Source organism: Molothrus ater, chromosome 2, assembly GCF_012460135.2.
Source record: "Molothrus ater isolate BHLD 08-10-18 breed brown headed cowbird chromosome 2, BPBGC_Mater_1.1, whole genome shotgun sequence".
Classification (NCBI taxonomy): Eukaryota; Metazoa; Chordata; class Aves; order Passeriformes; family Icteridae; genus Molothrus; species Molothrus ater.
This window is the reverse complement of record NC_050479.2, coordinates 91,826,729-91,846,123: the sequence shown is the minus strand read 5'-3', so window position 1 is coordinate 91,846,123 and position 19,395 is coordinate 91,826,729. Positions and strand designations below refer to the sequence as shown.

The 19,395-nt window shown below is 46.7% G+C and overlaps 1 protein-coding gene across 4 annotated transcripts; it reads left to right on the top strand.

The window, feature by feature from the left end:
* Positions 1-865: 865 nt before the first annotated feature.
* Positions 866-19,303, top strand: TMEM39A (transmembrane protein 39A). 4 transcript variants are annotated; one of them, XM_036406119.2, is made up of 9 exons: positions 866-1,174; positions 11,375-11,568; positions 13,123-13,345; positions 14,704-14,787; positions 15,662-15,804; positions 16,273-16,615; positions 17,424-17,611; positions 18,106-18,226; positions 18,784-19,303. In XM_036406119.2, exons 2-9 carry the CDS (start codon positions 11,456-11,458, stop codon positions 19,015-19,017), a joined length of 1,449 nt encoding a protein of 482 aa, XP_036262012.1. In that variant the 5' UTR covers positions 866-1,174; positions 11,375-11,455; the 3' UTR covers positions 19,018-19,303. The 4 variants fall into 4 exon arrangements, with proteins under 4 accessions (XP_036262012.1, XP_036261916.1, XP_036261981.1 ...); XM_036406023.2 differs by lacking the exon at positions 866-1,174 and having other exon boundaries at positions 8,711-11,568; XM_036406088.2 differs by lacking the exons at positions 866-1,174; positions 14,704-14,787 and having other exon boundaries at positions 8,711-11,568.
* The last annotated feature ends 92 nt before the right edge of the window (positions 19,304-19,395 follow it).

The window sequence follows — 19,395 nt, the reverse complement described above, 5'->3', positions numbered from 1 at the left end:
TGTGCTGGTTTCAAATGGGAACACGAGCCTTCTCCACCTTGGCTGAGGGTGGCAATGGCAGAAGGGTTTTTCAGCTGCTGATGTTCAGCCATGGAATAAATAGATGTGCTGCCTGTAATGAAGCAGTTAATTATGATGTTATGATTTTGTTTTAAATGGCATCTCATGATGCAAAACATGGCAACACCTTGAGTCCTGTGTCCAGTTCTGGGCCCCCCACTACAAGGAAGGCATTGAGATGCTGGAGCAAGTCCAGAGAAGGGCAATGGAGCTGGTGAAGGGTCTGGAGCACAAGTCCTCTGAGGAGCAGCTGAGGGAGTTGGGGTTTAGCCTGGAGAAGAGAAAGCTTGGGGGGACCTTATATCACGCTCTTGGTCTCCTCCCAGGCAACAAGCAACAGGATAAAAGGACACTGTCTTAAACTGTGCCAGAGAAGGTTTGGATTGGACTTTAGGAGGAATTTCTTCGACTAAAAGGATGATTAGACATTGGAATGGGTTGTCGAGGGAGGTGGTGGAGTCACAGATCCTGGAGGTGTTTAAGGAAAAGACTGGACGTGGCTCTCAGTGCTATGGTCTGGTTGTCAAGATGGTGATCAGCCATAGGTTGGTCTCCCCGATCTCAGAGGTCTTTTCCGACCTGATTGATTAAGTGGTTCGGTGTGGTTCTATGGAACCCCAGCAGCGAGGCCTGGCCGGCGGCAGCACCTGAGCCCTGCCTGCCACCACCAAGATGGCGGCACGGCGCGACGCGGCCGCGGCCCCGCCCTCCCCGCGGCTCCTGCCCTCCCTGGGCCGGCCGCTGCCGCCGCGGGCCGCCGCCGCTGTCGCCGCGTGATGAGAGCATCAGCCCTCACTGCCACGTCTCCCGGGTAGCCGGCGCTGTGCAGGGCCGCGCCGGGGCGCCGAGGCCGGACCCGCCCGCCTGCCTCCTCTTCTCCTCCTATCCCTTCCCCTGCTCCTGCCCCGCCGCGGGGCAGCGGCGAGGTGGGTCTGCCCGGCGGGAGGAGGGACGCTCCGCGGGGCTCCCACCGCCGCCGCCGCAGCCGCAGCCTCGTTCCCCCCGGGCAGGCCGGGGGTTGCCGGGGCCGGGTCTCGCCGCCGGGCCGCTGCCGCCGGAGGGGACCCCGCTGCCGGCTGATGTCCGAGCCGCGCCGCCGCCCGCGCTTGGATGTGTGAGTACGGCCCCGCCGCTCCCGTGGGCAGCGCCGGAGAGCCACGGCGACCCCGGCGGGCGGCGGGCTGCGACCGCCGGAGCTCCCCTCCGAAACCTGGGGTGTGTGTCTGTGTGTGTGGGAGTGGTGGGGAGGGTTCCGCCGGGTTTGTTCCGTCCTGCTGGTAAGTTACGGCTTTTGGTCCCGGGCTTCTCCTTCGAGACATTTCCTGCTGTGTTTGGGTTAAAGCAGGAGGTCCGCGCACGCTGCTGGGAGCCGGGTGCTCTGTGGGAGGAGGGTTGAGGATTAAACACGAGGAAGTTGGGCTGGGGTCACGGCAGTGTGCGCTTTGGGCTTTTAAAGCGCTGTCCCTATGTAACCAGTCCTGCAAGGGGACTGTCCTGTGGAAGATGAGGAGTTGAGGCAATCTTCTCTAAGTCCAGGTAAATCCAACCCGCCATAAGGTACCGTTTCCAGAATGGATGTGGGTGCACATTTCTGTCGCTGTTCTTTTTTGTACCGCAGTGAAAACAGTGTATCAATCATTCTCTCTTATATAGGCTAGCAGTTGGGCGCATGATTTTCCTTATTACATGAGACAGCTCCTTCCCTACTCCAGCATCATTTTAACATGTGAACGTACAGCAGAAACAGAGGCAGCTTTGTTTGCAATCTCTGATTGCTCTCATGCATGCTTTCCATTGTGAGTAAGGGGCCCCTCGTGTCCCTGTCGTCTGTTACGACTGGAAGTGGAGAAATGAGATGTCTGTTACAAAGGGGTGAGTTACAAAATTTTTGGAGACAAGGCATCCCTTCTGTAACCATCCCTTCTGTCTGTTAACTCACTGTAACCAGAAGAGATTTCTGGGAGAGGGATACACTAGTACAGGGGTGGGACTGGAATGGCTCAGCTCCAGTTTTACAGGATGCTGAAGGCAGAGAACATCAGCCCTTTTTAACCCACAGTCTGCTCCATGGCTCACCTCCTGGCACTCCTGCTGTTGGAGTGTTTCTGACACTCATTCCTCCTTCCAGCTGCAGCTCTTGGAGTGCAGACTCCTTCAGCCAAGGTGCTTGGATTATACTCTGCTGGTAAAATCTGGGCTCACTGGTGTGCTCATTGTGCCAGGCAATGCTGACCCCTCTGGGGTTTGGGCTGAAACTTCATGTGCTCCTTGTTGTCCCTTATCTGACACCCTTATCTTCAGGTGTAGATGCAGCTACTCCTTGTTCCTGTTCTTGAGCTTCTTTGCCTGGGGTTTTGCTGTACAAACCAGCACAGCAGGTGGTAATGTTTTCCAGGTTTGATTTATTTGGAACAAGAAGCTCAAGTGATATCAGTGACACAGTGACCCGTGCTCAGCGTGTACTCCCGATCTCAAGACCATAGAACACCTGCGTGCCTCCTGTACAGCTCATTCCTGGCTGTCTCTTGGCAGCATTTGAGACCTGACTTTCAGAAGCTCTGGGTGTCCATGTTCCTACTAATGGAGGTGTCTATACTGCCTCAACCAGAGCATTCAAAATCATTAATAATTTTGAAAATGCAGGGCTTTTATTTCTTACTCTTCTATTTAGTCTTTCTGATTGTAAAATGGGGATAAAACATTTTGCTTCCTACTTTGCAGTGCATGTTTCTATTCTGCTTGTAAGATGATGAATTCTTATAAAAATTTTTGCATTATACAGATAAGCACCTTGCTGAAATTACTTGTTTTTCAGAGACACTAATGGCATTTACCACAGTAGATTCAGTGGAAGCTAAGGAAATAAAGCAATTCTCATCTTACTGGCCTGCCTGTGTTAGCAACATTTGTGCTGATGTAACATTGCCAATGTAGATGTACTGTTACTAGAACTCAAAAGCAGACAGGCATAATTACTTTTTTGTCTCTTCTTCAGACATTCCTCTTAGTTCTGAAATTTTAGATTAAAAAATTTACTTCTGTATGCAGTGTTTGAAGGGGAAGCCCAACACCTTTCTGCTGGTTTTGAAACTGAGTAGCAGTGGACACAAATCTTTCTCTGAAAGGATATGTAATGCAATATGTAATTGACTCAAACCTGGTTTTCATAAAACTTAACACTTTCTTTCTTTCTATAGGCACACAATCTGGATGTTTGAGAATACAGCCAAGAGCAAATGTGCTAGAAATGTTTGTTAAGGTGGCTTTCAGTTTCCATGAGCATTCAGGTCAGAAACCAGATGGGCTACTCAGTACTCCTCAGTAAAGGTACAGTTGCTAAAGATGGATGTGGTGGAAAGCAACAAGATAGTAGCAATTCTGAGACCATCCTGCTCCTTAGTCTCAGTGTTTTCCCTGTGCCCAGAATCATGAAATCCTGGAAGAAGTTTTCTTCTGGCAGTTAAAATTGGAACTTCAGTCAATTTGTTTCTAACCCTACCACAGTTAGGTAAGCTGCAGTTAGATAGGCATAGCTGTTAGCAGGTGGATTTTTAATATCAGAGGTAAATCTGTAGTAGCTGTCTGATTTGGGAAAGTAGCTCATAAGCTTTCACAAACTGTCCTGGAAGATTTCATGCTGTTCTTTGGGGGCTGTTGTCATTGGTGAGTTATTTCCAACCTTTTCTTGATTTCTTTGGGTATTGCAAGCAAAAATGAGACTTCTGGTGAGAAGTGGGTATAATGCAACCTGGTCAGGAGAGGAGAGCTGTCCTAGGAGACAGGGTGCAGTGGCATCCTTTGGGAGGTTTGGAATTGTTGGTTTAAAGCAAAATTATCAGTAGACATCTGCAGCCCAGAAATACATATAGGGGAGCATGGATGCAGATTCAGACAGCTGGATTAGTCTCAGTATAATTAATTATACAAGGGATTAATGTATCCTATTGCATTTTCTCAATCTGCTGGATTAGTTGCTCTGTAAACAGTCATACAAAGTTCTGAGTCCTGCCTACCAAAGTCATGGAGGTTGAATTGAAGACTTACTGTTTTGTGGGGAATATTTATGTCACCTGAACCTGTTGTTTAAGAGGCAGATAGGGGAGAATCGGTGCATCCTCATATGTAGTTTATATTTTAATGCAAATTTATGATTTATACAAATTACAATGTGTTTAAAATTCCCTGCAATGTTGTTGCTTTTCTGCAGCGTCAGGGATGTGCAAAGCATTGTCTCACTGATACTTTCTGCTGTGATTCCTAGTGCGATGACTTGGTGAAAGGCTCAAGGAAGTGGTTTTTAACTTGTGTTCTTCTTCATGCGCTCAAGCTCATTGCTACAGATGGCAGATGCCTGCCTTATTTTTAGCTATTTGAGGACAAAATAGAAAAATCCTAGTGACTCCCCATGATTTGTCATCATGGCTGATCTCCATTAAATTAAACATAGGGATTGGCAGAGGAACAAAACCAGCAGGAAAGCTGCTTCTGTTTGTTTTAAAAAAAGCTTGTCTAAAGCGCTAAAATAATACTGTAAAAAAATATCCACTACTACATACAGAGACCCTTGGGAGGAGAAGTACTTTAGAAGAGTTTATCATGTTTTGGATAAGGAAACTGAGTTCTGTATTGGTAAAACAAGTTCCCTGGAAGTCAGTTGAAGAGGAAAGATTAAAAAGCAGAAGATATCCTAGCCTGTGCTCAGGCCATTAGACTGTGGGTTTGTGTTCGAGGTTGGGAGGAGAATGCCTATTTTGGTGGCTTGCTTGATGGAAAATTTTAAGATGGGCTCTTAAAGCATGAGCATCTTCTATTTTTTTTCCCTTCTTTTTTCCCTGTGAGTAGTGATCTGTTTTGTTGTGCATTTGGCTTGATATCTTGGAAAAAAAAATTCAGTGGCCATACCTAAAATTCCCTGACTTTCCCAGTTGCTGCACATGGCATGGTATAATATAGAGTGATCTGTAGCTGTGTTTTAGCAGAGCTGTGGCTGTGCGTAATGCTTACTGAAGAGCTCTGGTGCAAGATATACTTAGGAGTGAGTGCGTGTTGATAAATTGTATTATCAGCCAGCTTTGATAGCTTTGCCTGTGTTGTGGCTGCTGAAACACTGCCCTTGTGTTTCACTTCCCAACCAGTGTCCCCTTCTAAACAGAACTTCATTTTCTATCAGTAACGTGGAGTTGGAGTTAAAACTTCTGTGTTGTTACACACTCAGAGAACTGTCTGGCTCAGTAATTCCTTCCAGCTCTTTAGTTTGGGCTTCTCACTCTGGATGAGGCTGGGCTTGGTGTCCCTTTCCCCAGACAATTCAGAAGCATGGGAACTCGAGGACCAAAATAGACTGTGACCCAACTGGTCAGGCCTGCATTTCCCTCTGCTGCTGGAAAAGCTCAGCTTTGCAATTCTGTCTTGTTGTCACACAAGAACAAGCCAATGCTTTCTTTATTCCTGGATCCACTATGTGGCTGGGAGTGTTGCTGTATACATCAGAAGAAGCCAAAGAAAATGTTAATGTCTTGCTGCTAGCTGTGTAATAGTTGTTGGCTTGGTGAGGAGTGTTATTGGCCACTTGGAGCTGCTGAGCCTTGAGGGTCTTGCATTGTGGCTTTGTTTTTTTTGGTTTTTTTTTACTTCCTTTTGGAATATAAATTCTCTTGTCTTCATTCATAAAATTACTACAGTCATTCATTGAAGTTTTCTAAGCTGTTTGTTTTGACCTGCTGCAGCAGTTAGTTGCACAAGGTAATTATATGGCAATATAAGGTAATACTGTTTTATTACACCAGGAATTGTGGCTTTGTTCTTGTACTCTCCAGAGTTTTGTTTAGAGTGCTTAGTGTGTGTCTCAACTTTCCTTCGATTCACAAAACCTGAACTCACCTATCTTCTGAAGGGGACACTATTGCCTGCATACCTCTGGAGACTTCTTCCTTGCACCCCCTAAAGTAAGGTCTTTGAGGGGATTTTTAGGGAATTTATAGGATTTCTCTGTGTTTAAAAATGGCTTTTTTAGTATCTTAGATAATTTTGTTTATCTGGAGTATTAAGAACTTAAATCTATGTCTTATACTTTAACATGTCTGCAAAATGAGCTGACTGAGCTTACTGCACTTTAACTTTGAGAGGCTTTTCCTGAAAAACTTTTCTTTCCCATTCCCATTTTTGTATGTGGGTATTTGAAATACTGTGGCAGCTGCAAATGGCAGGCACTGCCTTCCCCTTGTCTTAAGCTAAAACTTCTATTTTTCCCACTTACCCTTCTGCTTAGCTCTACTCTTCCTTGCTGAAAACACTAGAAATAAGTCATACAGTACATATGCTGTTTGTCAACGCTTGCCATAATCTTGCTACTTCGACCCTTTGGTTTTGGCATCTGTGTAGAGGACTGATAGATGCAACCTCTTCAGCCAGAGTTGTGCTGTATCAGAAAAGCCTACACTGACGTGGTCTTGATGGGTTGGTTTTGTTTTTACAGAGGAGGTTATTAGTCACCGAGCAAAAATTAGTCTTGCTGGTGCACCACCTGACAGTGGTGATTCCCCACCCAGCTCTCCTGTTTGATGGTGCTTGGGCTGCACTTCAGGGGGGTTTCTGTCTCTCTCTGTGCCAAATCCCCATCTTAATCCATCTCTCTGTATGGCATGAGGGCTTAGAAAATGTGCTGACTTGGAGACCTCCCTCCTAACCGGTTTTGCCTCCCAGCTCTGGGCCAGGTGGCGGGTGTGTGCCTTTGGATCCAGCAGGAGTTGAAAGGTTGTGTTGACTTAGCACCGGGGCAGCTCTGTGCAAGCCAAATATTTAGCTTTCCATCTGATAACCTGTCGGTTGTTTCCTCCCTTGCAACAACTAAATGCTTATTTTATTCCCAGACCAGTTGGGGCTTTCACAGAAATTTTGTGTCTTTGTGGCTTCCGTTGTGGCAGATGTGAGGGTGCTGACAAGGTGGCCTTGTGACCAAGGCTTGGGTGAAGCCATCTCTGTTCCTTGGCTCTCTGGTGATTCTTTTTCTTTTTGGTGTTATATTGGGTGAGTCAATTATTAGCTTTGTGTCTGTTTTTCCAGCTGTCAGAATGGGGATTTGGTTTTGTTTTGGTTGTTTTTTATTTTAATTTAAATAAATAAATAAGATGTTCACACTAAAAGGAAGTAAAAATAACCTATAGTAACTAGGACTCTCAAAAGTTCAAAGTTCAAAGGAAAACTTGCGTGATAATTTGCAAAGATACTAGGATTGCTGGACAACTGCAAGTTTAGGATTAGGCTGACCAGCTGCAGTGAGTTAAGGACATTAGCAACCAAGAGAGCATTTTCAGTTTCAGAAACTAATTGTGCTCTGTGTCAGTGCTCTGCAGCCGTGTCGTGGGGGTGGCTGGCTGCGCTTCCCTGCCAGGGAGCTCTGCACACGGGGCAGGTGTGTTTCCACAAAGCACGGACACCCTGAATGGAAAGTCTTGCCAGGAGTGTCTGTGTTGCTGTGGAGGCAGAGAGTCCCTCACCACAGAGACCATGTGTTGCTTCACCCCCAGCTGTCACATGCTTCCTCAGCAGGAAGAAGGTTGCTTTAATTGAGATGGTGAGTTGCAGTGAGAGACCTGTGGTCTTCTTGACCCACATTGCACCAAGTGAGGATGGCCATGTTTCTCTTTCTGCTCTTGTGAGTAACTGGTGCTAGGACTTGTGGAGCAAAGGAAAGCCACCTGAATGTCTTGCAGACTCTGGGAGTTCTCATGTCTCGGTGCAGCAAGCTTCCCAACAAGACTGGAGAGGCTTGGAGTTTTCTCCAATTAAAAAATGGTAACACCATCAAAATAACTGACTGAGCTTTGTAGCATTTCCAGCAAAGAGATGGGAAACAGGCACACTTGCCATTCTGATGAGTCACTGACTCTCTCCTGATTGCCTCTTGAAAGAGCTGTTTGGGCAGCTGCTGATGCAGAAACATGATTCTGAGTGATGGGCCTTGGTGAGCAGGACAGGGCTGCACACTGTTTCACCTCTGAATTGGTGAGTAATTCATCTGCCTAGCTTTTTATCAGTAAACTCATGCACACAGCTGTGGTTCTTGCCTGCCACGATCCTGCCACGATCCTGCCTCGTCAGGATAGCTGGGGAGCTGATGGGCAGGAAGGGTATTGTGGCACAGAAAAAAAAAAATTAACAAGTGCTTTCTGTGGTCCTAAAAGCAGGAACTGGAAATCAGAGCATCTGATGCCTTCTGTTTCTGGATTTTCTTGTAACTGTGTCACAAATGAAAGTGTTGTCTCTGTCCTGAAGCATGGTCTGCCCTTGAACCCAAGAGCTGTCCATACCCACATCCATTCCCTGTGCATGGGCAGGACCACTGTCTGCTCTTCTGTAGCTGCTCTCCAGATTCTGCCTGTGTGTTTTTATGATGCCCACATTTGCCTCAGAGAGGATATCTTGGAGGCTAGGTAATACTGGTTCTGAGGATTTGAGGATGAAGGGACTACAAGCATGTCACTTATTTTTTGAGGGAAATTGTAAGTGAACTGGAAAAACAGTGTGGAATCACGTTAATGGACCGAAGAGTCTTGTCAGGAAAAGCTTTTATCTTTCATTACTCACTTTTTCTGCATGACTATAAAATATAATCACTGATGGGGTGGGGAATAGAAGGGAGCAGGGTAGACTCTTCATTAATACTTAATATGACTTGGAATATTATCTCTTGGAGTAAGGAGTTTATGGACACCTTTTTTTCTCGTTTTCAAAGTAGAATCGTGCCTTTGTTTATTAATTGAAAGCTATAAAAATGCTTTTCCCCATGTCTTTCTCCTCAAAAAGGAGGGCTGTTGATTGGTTCAAGGCCAAAAAAAAGCAGACTTAGAGACAATCTGATGTGTAATCTCACTGCTTTGTTTAGCTTTATCTCTGGAGCTTCAGTTTTGTGTGGCTAGTTTTACAAACTAAAAGCAAACAAAAAAAGGGATGGTTCTTAGGCAGATTTTGCTCCAACAAATACCTACCTAATTTGATCTGACTCCAGTATTTAAAGTTATTTAAAGCTTGGCTTGAGGAACTGCCCAGTCTATATGTTCATGAATCACTGTGAAAGGGCTTATTCAAGTGCATTTAAAATATATGCACTGATGTTAAGGATGGCTTCTTTCCACGGGCAGTTGTTTTTACTGGTAGAAACCTGCATTTTACTGGTTTGTAAAGCCAGGGGCTGGAATTGCGATTACTCTGTGTCCAAGTGTCTGTATTGGCGAGCGTGTGAGGCATACTAATGGGGTGATACTAATGAGACCTGTTAAATTATTTACATGAATTATTGAATGTGCTATAAACTACCTTCCACTGTTAATAGCACTAATTAGACCACCAACATATTGCATCCATTATCATAAATATCCTGTAGGTCGAATCAGACCAATTGTTTCAGCTACCACAGGCCCTGTGGTAGCTAAATTTGGCTTAAAATGGCTTTCAAGTTTGTTCTTTTTGGGGGTTTTTCCTCATTTTTTTTCCTTCACTTTAGCTGTTTATCGAAAGTGTCTGAATGCCCTAAGTGAATTCTGCATTGTTTGTTGCTGCCCCTACTCATCTTACACATGCAGGAGAATTTTCTTGTTTATATTTAATTCCTGAAATAGAAATATTTCCAAGTAAAACTCAGGAACATCGTAGGGAAAATTGTCTGAAAATTCTTGCATGACAAGAAAGGTAAGGAAGGCTTCAATCTCTGTTGTGTTGCTATTGGAGATATAAGAGTATTAAAGTCTGCCAAAACACACTATTTACCTCAAAACCAAAATTCTCCAATGTTTGCTTGCCTTTCATGCATTTTCATATCTCCTGTTTATTTTTTTTCTCTCTCCCTCCTGGATCTCTGGTTTTTGATGTGTTTTTTTGGGTTTGGTTTGGTTTGATTTTTCCAACTGACTTTTGTGTGGGTATGCAGGAAGCATTCGTCCTTTGAAACATCTTGATTTTTGTTGAAAGTTTGAGAATTGGTATCCTGGTTTCAATAATGACAGTTGTTTATCGGAGTAGAGATGAAGGATGGGAAATTTTAATACAAAGGGCAATTCTTTGAGGGAATTTTTTAGAGAAGTACTCCTGCACACTATGTTCATGGTGACAGTCCTGTGACTCACTGACAAAACTTCTGGAATTTCTGCCAGCTGTGATTTCTCAGGATTTTAAAGGAGGTGATGACTGAATTATAAATAGACCATAGGTTCCATCTGTACATTTCAAAGCTACATCTGGAGTTTCCCAGAAGGTGGATGTGCTTTTTTGGCCCCTGGGTTGGTTCTGGCTATAATATTTTTCCAAAAGAGCAGCTGATTTAGACTCCAGGCACAGAGACACACCGAAGTCCTTGTAGTGAGATGCTCACTTGGTGTCTTGTTCCTGTACAGCACAGGTGCACTCCAGTTCAATCCTTCACTCCCTTATGTCTGCTGTGTTTCCATTGGAAACTTTCCTGACTGCCAAAATCCTTGCAGTGTCATGTGGGAGACCAGTGAAATAGAAGAAAAATATGCCAGAAATGACACTATTGTTCTGATATTCTGAGTTGCCCAGCCTCTCTCATAGCAGTTTATTTTAAGGAATTGATAGATTTAAGTGTGTCATTAAAAATAAATAGGTAAATAAATATGTACAAGTTTACTTCTGAATTATTTTTCTTTTCAGGGCTGGGTTATGGGAGTGCCCATATGTGCGTTTGAAGTACATGCATACATGTGTGTTTTGCTGCACTTTTCTGCTAGCTAAACCTACTTTTAAATGGATGTATTACCTTGGTGTCATTTGGGCATTAGCACAGAAGGGAGCTGGACCATGCAGTTTCCTTCAAGGACACGAGTCTGTCTGTTCAGAGCTCTGCCAGAGGGTGTCTGAATTACCTACCAGCATCAGAGCCTGGCAAGTAACGTGCTGAGTGCCTATAAAGAGCTGTGAAGCTCTAGTAGCTCAACCACAACATGGAGAAGGCTCTTCCCAGGTTTGCTTTTGAAATAAGCACACATTTGTGTCATCTCCAGCTCTGGAGATGCTCAGTGGTACTTTCCAGCCAGCAGTAAGTGCTCTCATTTGTTGATGGCTAATGTAAGCAGCCCCTTTTTAGAGACACAGTGTCAGTGGTGTTCCTTCTGGGTGTGCAAGCAGACACTGACCTGCTGCCATTGAAGTGGCACAGTGGTTTAGGGGGCTGGTGGCTGTCCCACAGGGCTCTGAGTGTATGGAGTGACTCCCTTCTGCATGAATTTGCCTGGCTGGAGCGTGAACTGGGTGAGTGTGACCAGAGTTTAAAGCTTAAGTGATGTTTCTGCCTCCTTTGCAGATTTGGGAAGGCTTTTGGATCGTTGTCTGGGTGTCAGGGCACAGCCTGCTGGAGGCACTGGGAGTGGACTGGTTCCTGGTCATGCCCGGTGGAAGGAGGGGACCCAGCCGGCAGCAGCTAAGCCGTTCCGCTTTGCCTTCTCTCCAGACTCTGGTTGGCGGGAGCTGTGGAAACGGTACTGGTCTGAGAAACAGGTGAGGACAGAGGCAGGGCTGTTGAGACATCCATGGCTGGGACAGCACTGAAAGCAAGGAGCCTTGATCCACCCTGAACCCTGTGTGGGAGCATGGCTTTGTGGTGAAAGTGAGGGGTTGGGAGAGGGGAACCTTGAGCCCTCCACTGTGGTATTATGAGACAACTCATCCAAGAGGGAACAAGTCCTGCATGACAAACCTCTTCCAGCTTCCCTTCTCAGCTCTGCTGTGGTACATGCTTCCCTCTGCAGCCCCTCTTTTGACTTCATGCATTAAAAGCAGCCCCATGGAGGGGATTGTGGCAGTGGTCTCAGGCCCCCTTCACCACTCTCTTGTGGTCACAACAGCCACAGTAGAAATCACACAGGGGTGGAAATCACACAATGCTTCATTTGTCTTTCCTGCAGCAGTTTCCAGAGCAGTGAGTCCTAGCAAATGATGAGTCCTTGTCTCGCTCACCTGCCTTCACTGCCCTGGAGAATTAATGTGACACATCAGAGTACAGCTGTGACTCCTCCTCCTACATAATAGAAACACAAGGCAGGAGGATGCCTATATTCTGTTTTAGACCTGCAGGTTGATGAAACTAATTCTCATAGTTGGTAGAGATGACCTGCATTTTCTGGGGAAGTTGGGGGCTGAAACAGGAACAGACATGCAGTGACATTGAGATTACCACATTTGGTATAAAAACTGAAAGGGCCCAGCATTACTTCTTTCCATAAAAAGTTGGCAGACCAGAGAAGCTATTTGCTGCATGCTGGGGCCCTGGTATAGGTTCATTCTTACAGAGTAGAGCAATCCAAGCCATTTAGCTTTGGCCTTTACAGACTTCTCTGTCAGGGACAGAGGGACAGATAGCACAGTTTGAGGTTCTTTGGAAGCAAGTGACGTCGAGACTATGGAGTCAGGGCCCCAGGGTCCTGGGAGAGTGTTGCTTATCTGGTTTCAGTCAGACATAGCATAGTTCCTCTACCAGTTCAGTATGCCAGAGCTTTTAGTTGTCCAGTCCTCCTCTGAAAGCTAGAAAAGAAGGAAGTGTGAGAACACTTGAGAGGTTAGCCTTTAGGAAGTGGCTGAACTACTCCATTCCATTTTTAGTTACTCATCTTTTTAAAAGAGGAACTATGAACAGAAAGACAATGGGCACTTTGCTGTGCTGGAGAAGGAGGCTGGGTGCTACTGTAGTGTCCTGGTGATGGGTGGAAAGCCAATATTAACTGTTGGGTGTAGCACAGAGTCCTTAATGATTTTAGCTCTGTATGTCTGCTCCTCAGTCTGCAAGTTTACTGAAATGTTGCTGGGCATGTCACAGCACTTCTGACAGATCAAGCTGTCATCCAGAGAAAATTCTGGATAAGGGTTTGTCTGAGCTAAGATGATGGAGGTCACCACCAGCCTCATGTCTCATGTCAGAAATAGGAATGCAAAACTGCTGTCACCTCTCCCCTGGTAATACCCAGTCTCATATTTACAACCTCAAGCACTCTATCCTGGGAAATGTCAGAGATGATGGAGAATGTTTACCAAGTAAGTGATGTCCATCTGCTTCAGGAATGGTAATGCCATCAGCCTGTCAGCACCTCCGATCACAGCACTGATTACTCCAGAGCCTGTGCGTCACTGCCGGATCCCTGACCTGCCATTGGATGGGAGCCTTCTCTTTGAATTCCTGTTCTTCATCTACCTTTTGGTAGCCCTCTTCATTCAGTACATCAACATCTACAAGACTGTCTGGTGGTACCCATACAATCACCCTGCTTCCTGCACCTCACTGGTGAGTTCCCCAGCAAGTGCCATCACTCAGGCTTTTTCATTACACAGCTCCTTTCATGCTTCTTCAATCCAGGAATCACCAAGCATTTGACATTAAGGGAGTGAATGAGAGTTCACATGCACCCCCATCAGTCAGGGCCATGTCATCCCCCATTTTAGAGGGGAGAAAATCATGGCAGGAGAGAGAGAGAAGTCAGCAGGACTCCTTCAGGGGATACTTCTTGCACATGTTTGCATGGTCTAGCTAGTCCCTAGGGTTTGACACAGAGTTGAGACTCCAGGAGCTGTCTCCTGCTGTGAGTGCCCCTTGCTGGTTCAAACAACAGAGCGTGAGAGAAGGAAGATGTGCAGATTTTTGTTAGGATCTCAGAGCAGGCGAGCAGCACAGTGGGGGAGGAGGTCAGATCCTCAGCTTATGCAAAGCTCTCGACCTCCTCGGTTTCAGTGTTCTTGCTGTCCCAATAAGCTGCCTGTGAGCCAGCAGGCCTCATGTGAGCAAAGTCGGCCTGTGCAGCTGGAACCGTGTCCTAAAGGCTGCTTGGAAGCACGAGGTGGTCCCTCAGTTACCTGTACCGACAGGTGGTGCTGGTGTTCCAGTCACCAGCCTCCTGCTCAGCTCTGCCGTGCTGGACACGGCTGGCTTAGAAGTAAAAGCACTCTGTCTGGGGCTCCCTACCCACCAGGATTTAACGGTCGTTTGTTTATTCCCATCACAACTCAAGCATTCTTTTTTATCCAAAATGTCCCTGAAGTACCAAAAGCAGCAGTATTCAGAGTCTACTAACTCTTCTGGCCAGAATATATTGGATGGCTTCACTGAAAAGCTGTAAGAGCTGCGTCTAACTTGATGCAGCTAGAGAACTTCTTCATGGCCAATGAAGATGAGGTTTCTCAGATCAGCTTGGTTTCATCAGGAAGCACTGGTTGCTACAGACCATTTTTGAGACCAAGACGGAAAGTGAGCTTGTGTGCTCACTCTGGACTCCAGTTTGGCTGCCCTTTGTCTGATTGTTCAGGGGCTTTTCTGTTGAGAACCTGCAACCTGTTCTCCATGGTAGGATTCTGGTTCTAGATGTCCCTTTGACCCCAAAAATACCTGCCTGAAGGGTTGGTTTGTTTTGTTTTCTGTGGAAACCTCTCCATGGGAAGGAATCTCCCTGTGGAGGAGATCTTGCTTCTGGAGATGTTCCTGTATTACTAATGTTTATTGATTTCCCTTCATCCCTAATAGAGAGATCTGGGGAATGCTTATGTGAGGTGCTAATGTACTCTCCACCAGCCAGTTTTCTAGTCCCACCCCATCTGGGTGGTTTCAGAGTCCCTTTTCCTGGTGAAGATCTTTTTTCTTTCCTCCTTCAGAATTTTCACCTCATTGACTACCACCTGGCGGCGTTCATCACAGTGATGCTGGCACGGAGGCTGGTGTGGGCCATTATCTCTGAGGTAACATTCCCACTGTTCCCTCTCCTGCCTGTAGAACTTGCTGCAGAACATGGTCATCCATGGCCCAGGAAAATTCTGTAGGTTGGAAGGTTTCTTCCCTCACAAGAGTCTGGGTGTGAAGGACTAAGATTTTGAGGATGCTCTTCTGCCTTGGAGTTTTCTCCTTGAGACCAGTCATGTCCTGTAGTATTGGGTAGCTTTGTTGGCTCTTCATCTAGGAGGAGATTAAAGACTTGCCATAGGCTGAAATTTCTGCATTGAAATCTTCCATGCAGGTTCTTGTGCATCCCATGCATTGGCTCTAACCCTTAAGAATCTTTTCATAGCTCAGTTCCCTTCTCTCCTCTGGAGATTGGATCAGGCTTTCTTGCTGTGGTGCCTCCTCACTACACTGCAGCCTGCACATCCAATAGAGCTAAATTATGGGAATCTGGGTTTGGAATCGAGAAGGTGCACATCTTCTTTTCCCTCAGCTGCAAATTTTCACAATGCTGAGACCTGATCCTTCTAAAGAAAAGAGAGAGAGGAAATGGGTTTCAGGCTATCCTGGGCTGTCATCGGAGCAATAAGGGACTTGAGCAAAAATATTTTTCTGCTTTGCAGCTCTGAATTTTTCTTCAAAGGCCCTATTTTAGTCATGCCCCACAACTCGTGATTATTTGAATCTTTTGGATCCTGTCAATCATTAATAAAATTAAAGGCATTTATGTTTGTAAGAGAATCAGTTTCCTGCTTCTGAGAGGAAGACAGCACCTATCCCTCTTCTAGTACCTCCTGGCACCCTCTCCCTGCTCATCCTCCACAGGCATCCCTTGTGCTTATCTTCTAGCACTGGTTGTTATAGGACTGCTGAGTGTTTCCTCTCCATTTGCAGGCCTCTCAGGTGGGTGCAACATCGCTGATGTGCTACATGGTGCGCCTGGTGCTGCTCACCCTCTGTGGATGGGTGCTCTGCTGGACTCTGGTCAACCTCTTCCGCAGCCATTCTGTTCTCAACCTTCTCTTCCTGGGCTACCCGTGAGTGACACCACTTTGAACCTCCTGGGTAGGGGGGCACAGCTGCTTGGGGGTGCCATGAGCCACTGTGGGAAGCAGAGTGTTGGCTGTAATGTCTCCTCAATTTAGGATTCAAAAGGAAGCAGGAGTGGCTGGGGGAGGGTGTGAGGAGGTGGTACAGAGTTGATGAAGTGAACTGCCTCAGCTGCTGTTTGTGTGAGCTGTGTTTGTTATGCTGTTTACTGCCACTTGAAAACTGAGCTTTTGGGACTGTTGGTGGTTCTGCAAATGGGCTTTAAAAAAACTTCTCTGCACAGGTGTTGAAGCTGCAGCCTCTGGCCTTTTAGTGGGGAGAAGAGTTGGCTGCTAGCTTCTGGAATGGGGGGTTCCTATGTGCTGTCACTCTTGTCAGGGCCAGTACCTGTTGGGGAGGTGCCCCCTATTGGGATGGCTGTTATTTCAGCCATTTTTTTCTTTCCTTCACGGCAGGTTTGGTGTCTACGTCCCTCTGTGCTGCTTCCACCAGGACAGCAGAGCACAGCCTCTACCTGCAGACTGTGGTTACTTGGTACAGGACCAGGTGGCGGATGATGGGGCTTCAGCTGTCAGCAGCCTGGTCAAAGACTTCTTCTCGCTCCTGTGGGAATCCCTGAGAGAACAGTTCAATAATCCTACATCTATCCCCACCCACAGCTGCCCCCTTTCCCCAGATCTCATCCGCAATGAGGTGGAGTGTCTAAAAGCAGACTTCAACCGCAGGATCAAGGAAGTTCTCTTCAACTCTCTCTTCAGTGCCTACTACGTGGCATTCCTGCCACTGTGCTTTGTGAAGGTAGCTGTTGTCTGGCTCTCTCTGTGCCCCTGCCCACTGTCTCCTTCTGAATGTTGTGTGAACTGCTGCCAGGCCAGATTCCTGGTTAATTCCCCTTTTCTCTGTCTCCCCTTTGGCAGCCCGGATAGCGGAGCATGGCTGCATCCGGAGTGCACTAGTACTGCTCCTGGTTGGCAGATAGGTATTGCCATAAATGTGATGCACCTCTAGTCCCATCACCCCACTTACTAACTCCCCTTCTCCCACCCCCTGTCCTAGGCAGATGGATAGCTGTGTTCTTCCTAGAAAAGAGAACCTGTTGTTACCCGTCTCAGATCCAACATCGTGGCTTTTGAGTGCTTGGATCAGAGGCTTTGGTGGTCAGCCTGTTAGAGCCAACTAGGATGCTTGGCAAACTAAATCCAAGAACCTCTTGTCAGTGTGAGGGTTATATTTTTTCATCTGTCATTTCTCTAATTTGAATAAGCTCCAGTTTGTGCAGAGAAATGGGCAGGGTTCCACAATCCATGTAGCAGTCTTGGTGCAATTGGTGCTCCTGGGGCAGTTCTGTGGCAAGCAAGCTGCCTTGTTACCTGCTGCTGGAGGAGGAGATGCACCAGCTGCAGCATCATCCCCTGCCCTTTCAGCAGCTCAAGGAGAAGGGAGCCTTGAGCGCCTCCTAAGCCGTAACCCTCCGAAATCACCGGTCCAAAAGCGCATGCCTGTAACGTGTGGTGTGGGTCTGCTGGATGCACATGCAGTATGTCCCTTGTCATCCTCCTTCTGCTTTGTGACAGTGGTGCCAATTTCTTGTCTGGTCTTTTTGCAGAGCACCCAGTACTATGACATGCGCTGGTCCTGCGAGCACCTCATCATGGTGTGGATCAATGCCTTTGTCATGCTCACCACGCAGCTGCTGCCTCCCAAGTACTGTGACCTGCTCCACAGGTCTGCCGCCCACCTCGGCAAGTGGCAGAAACTAGAACACGGCTCCTACAGCAATGCTCCACAGCACATGTGAGTGTGGGGATGGGAGGGCTTGGCATGCCTAGCAAGGGGCTGAGATGTTCTAGTGGATGAGTAAATACCAGCAGTGTTTATCTACTGAGGATGTGTTTGCACTCCCCATGCAACTCTACTGGCCTCGTTCACTGAAAACAGATATGGTTGCTCTAGAGAGCTGTCTGAGCTCCTCCAGTCACTGCTGGTTCCCTCACAGAAAGGAATGCTGAGATTCTTCTTGGCCACTGGAGAGCATCTTGAGCAGAGGCAGGGGGTGGCTCCCTCCACTGCAGTGGACAAGGTTCTAGCACTGGGAGCCATTTGTTCATACTACTTAAGAGTCCATTGAATGGGCTTGTGATCAACCCTCTGTGCTTTTCCAGTGGGAACTAAGACATGTCCTTGTGGCAGAGGCTTTGGTATTTTTCAAGATGCAGTCCATTCCTGTGAACCCTTGTTCAGGGGGTTGGGAGCACAGATGTTGACACTCTGGCATTGTTTCCCCACAGCTGGTCAGAAAACACAATATGGCCACAGGGAGTTCTGGTGCGACGGAGCCGGTGCCTGTATAAAGCAGTTGGGCCTTACAACGTAGCAGTGCCTTCAGACGTGTCCCATGCCCGCTTTTATGCAAGTATCTCTTCTGTTGCTTGGTGCCTTACCACTGTGGGAGGGAGGAGAGGCTCAAACCCAGCTGCAGCAGAAGAGAGTTCAGTGTTCCGTGACAGCCTGGGGCTGTTGATCAAAATCCATGTTGGCAGCAGTGGGGCTTACCCATTCTGTCTAACAGTGACCTCTGGGCAAGATGGGAGCCACGGCTGCCTTGTCAGTGCTTTCTCATTGAGGTGACACAGCTCTCCACAGCTCTCTTTCTCATTGAGGTGACACAGCTCTATCAGGCAGTGGCATTCCCCTGAGAGGGTTCTAGTTAACATCTTTCAGGGAAATGGGAAAGTGTGTCAGCAGGCCAATAGGTTTATTTCACCTACTTCCCCTTCTCAAGCAAAATGCCAGTTCAACATGCCTTGTTTCTTACTGTTTTCCCTAAGTAGCAGCTAGTGGTGGCTGGAGCACAAGCACTGCTTCTGCTCTGCAGTGGTCCCTGACAGCATTATGTCCATAGTCCTCCTCACTTCAACCCAGCAACAAATGACAGAAATCTCTCCTTCTTTACTCTTTCCCTGCAGTTCCTCTTTCACCGTCCCTTACGGCTGCTCAACCTGCTGATTCTCATCGAAGGCAGCGTGGTCTGCTACCAGCTCTACTCCCTGCTGCGCTCAGAGAAGTGGAACCACACGCTCTCCATGGCCCTCATCCTTTTCTGCAATTATTATGTCTTATTTAAGCTCCTCCGGGACCGGATAGTATTAGGCAGGGCATACTCATACCCACTTAACAACTATGGACTCAAGGCACACTAGGCTGGCCAGACGTGTACCCCTTCTCTTCCTCATCCCACAGGGCAGGAGGGAACCTCAGAAAAAAAAATATTTTCATACAGTTCTATTTTTTTCTTGCAACGTTTATAAATATTTAAAATATTTTATATTTTGTATACTATTGTTTTTGTGGGGCGGGAAGGGAACCAGTGGCAATTAAATGTCGCTTTATAAACAAGGTGTTATTTTATATATATATATATATTAAAAAAAAATCCATGTGTATATACAGTATATCTATACCCATACATATATCTATGTGAAGCAACAGGATTGTGTGTGTGGTCACTGTGTCTGCTTTGCTCACACAACTGCTGGTAACTAGGAACTGGTCTGCTATAGAGTTTGGAAAAACAGGCA

Coding starts and splice junctions, on each gene's coding strand:
- TMEM39A (XM_036406023.2), top strand. CDS start 11,354: ATGTTTCTGCCTCCTTTGCAGATTTGGGAAGGCTTTTGGATCGTTGTC. Junction 16,616..17,423: donor TGCCACTGTGCTTTGTGAAG/GTAGCTGTTGTC, acceptor GTCTTTTTGCAG/AGCACCCAGTACTATGACAT. Junction 18,227..18,783: donor TGTCCCATGCCCGCTTTTAT/GCAAGTATCTCT, acceptor CTTTCCCTGCAG/TTCCTCTTTCACCGTCCCTT.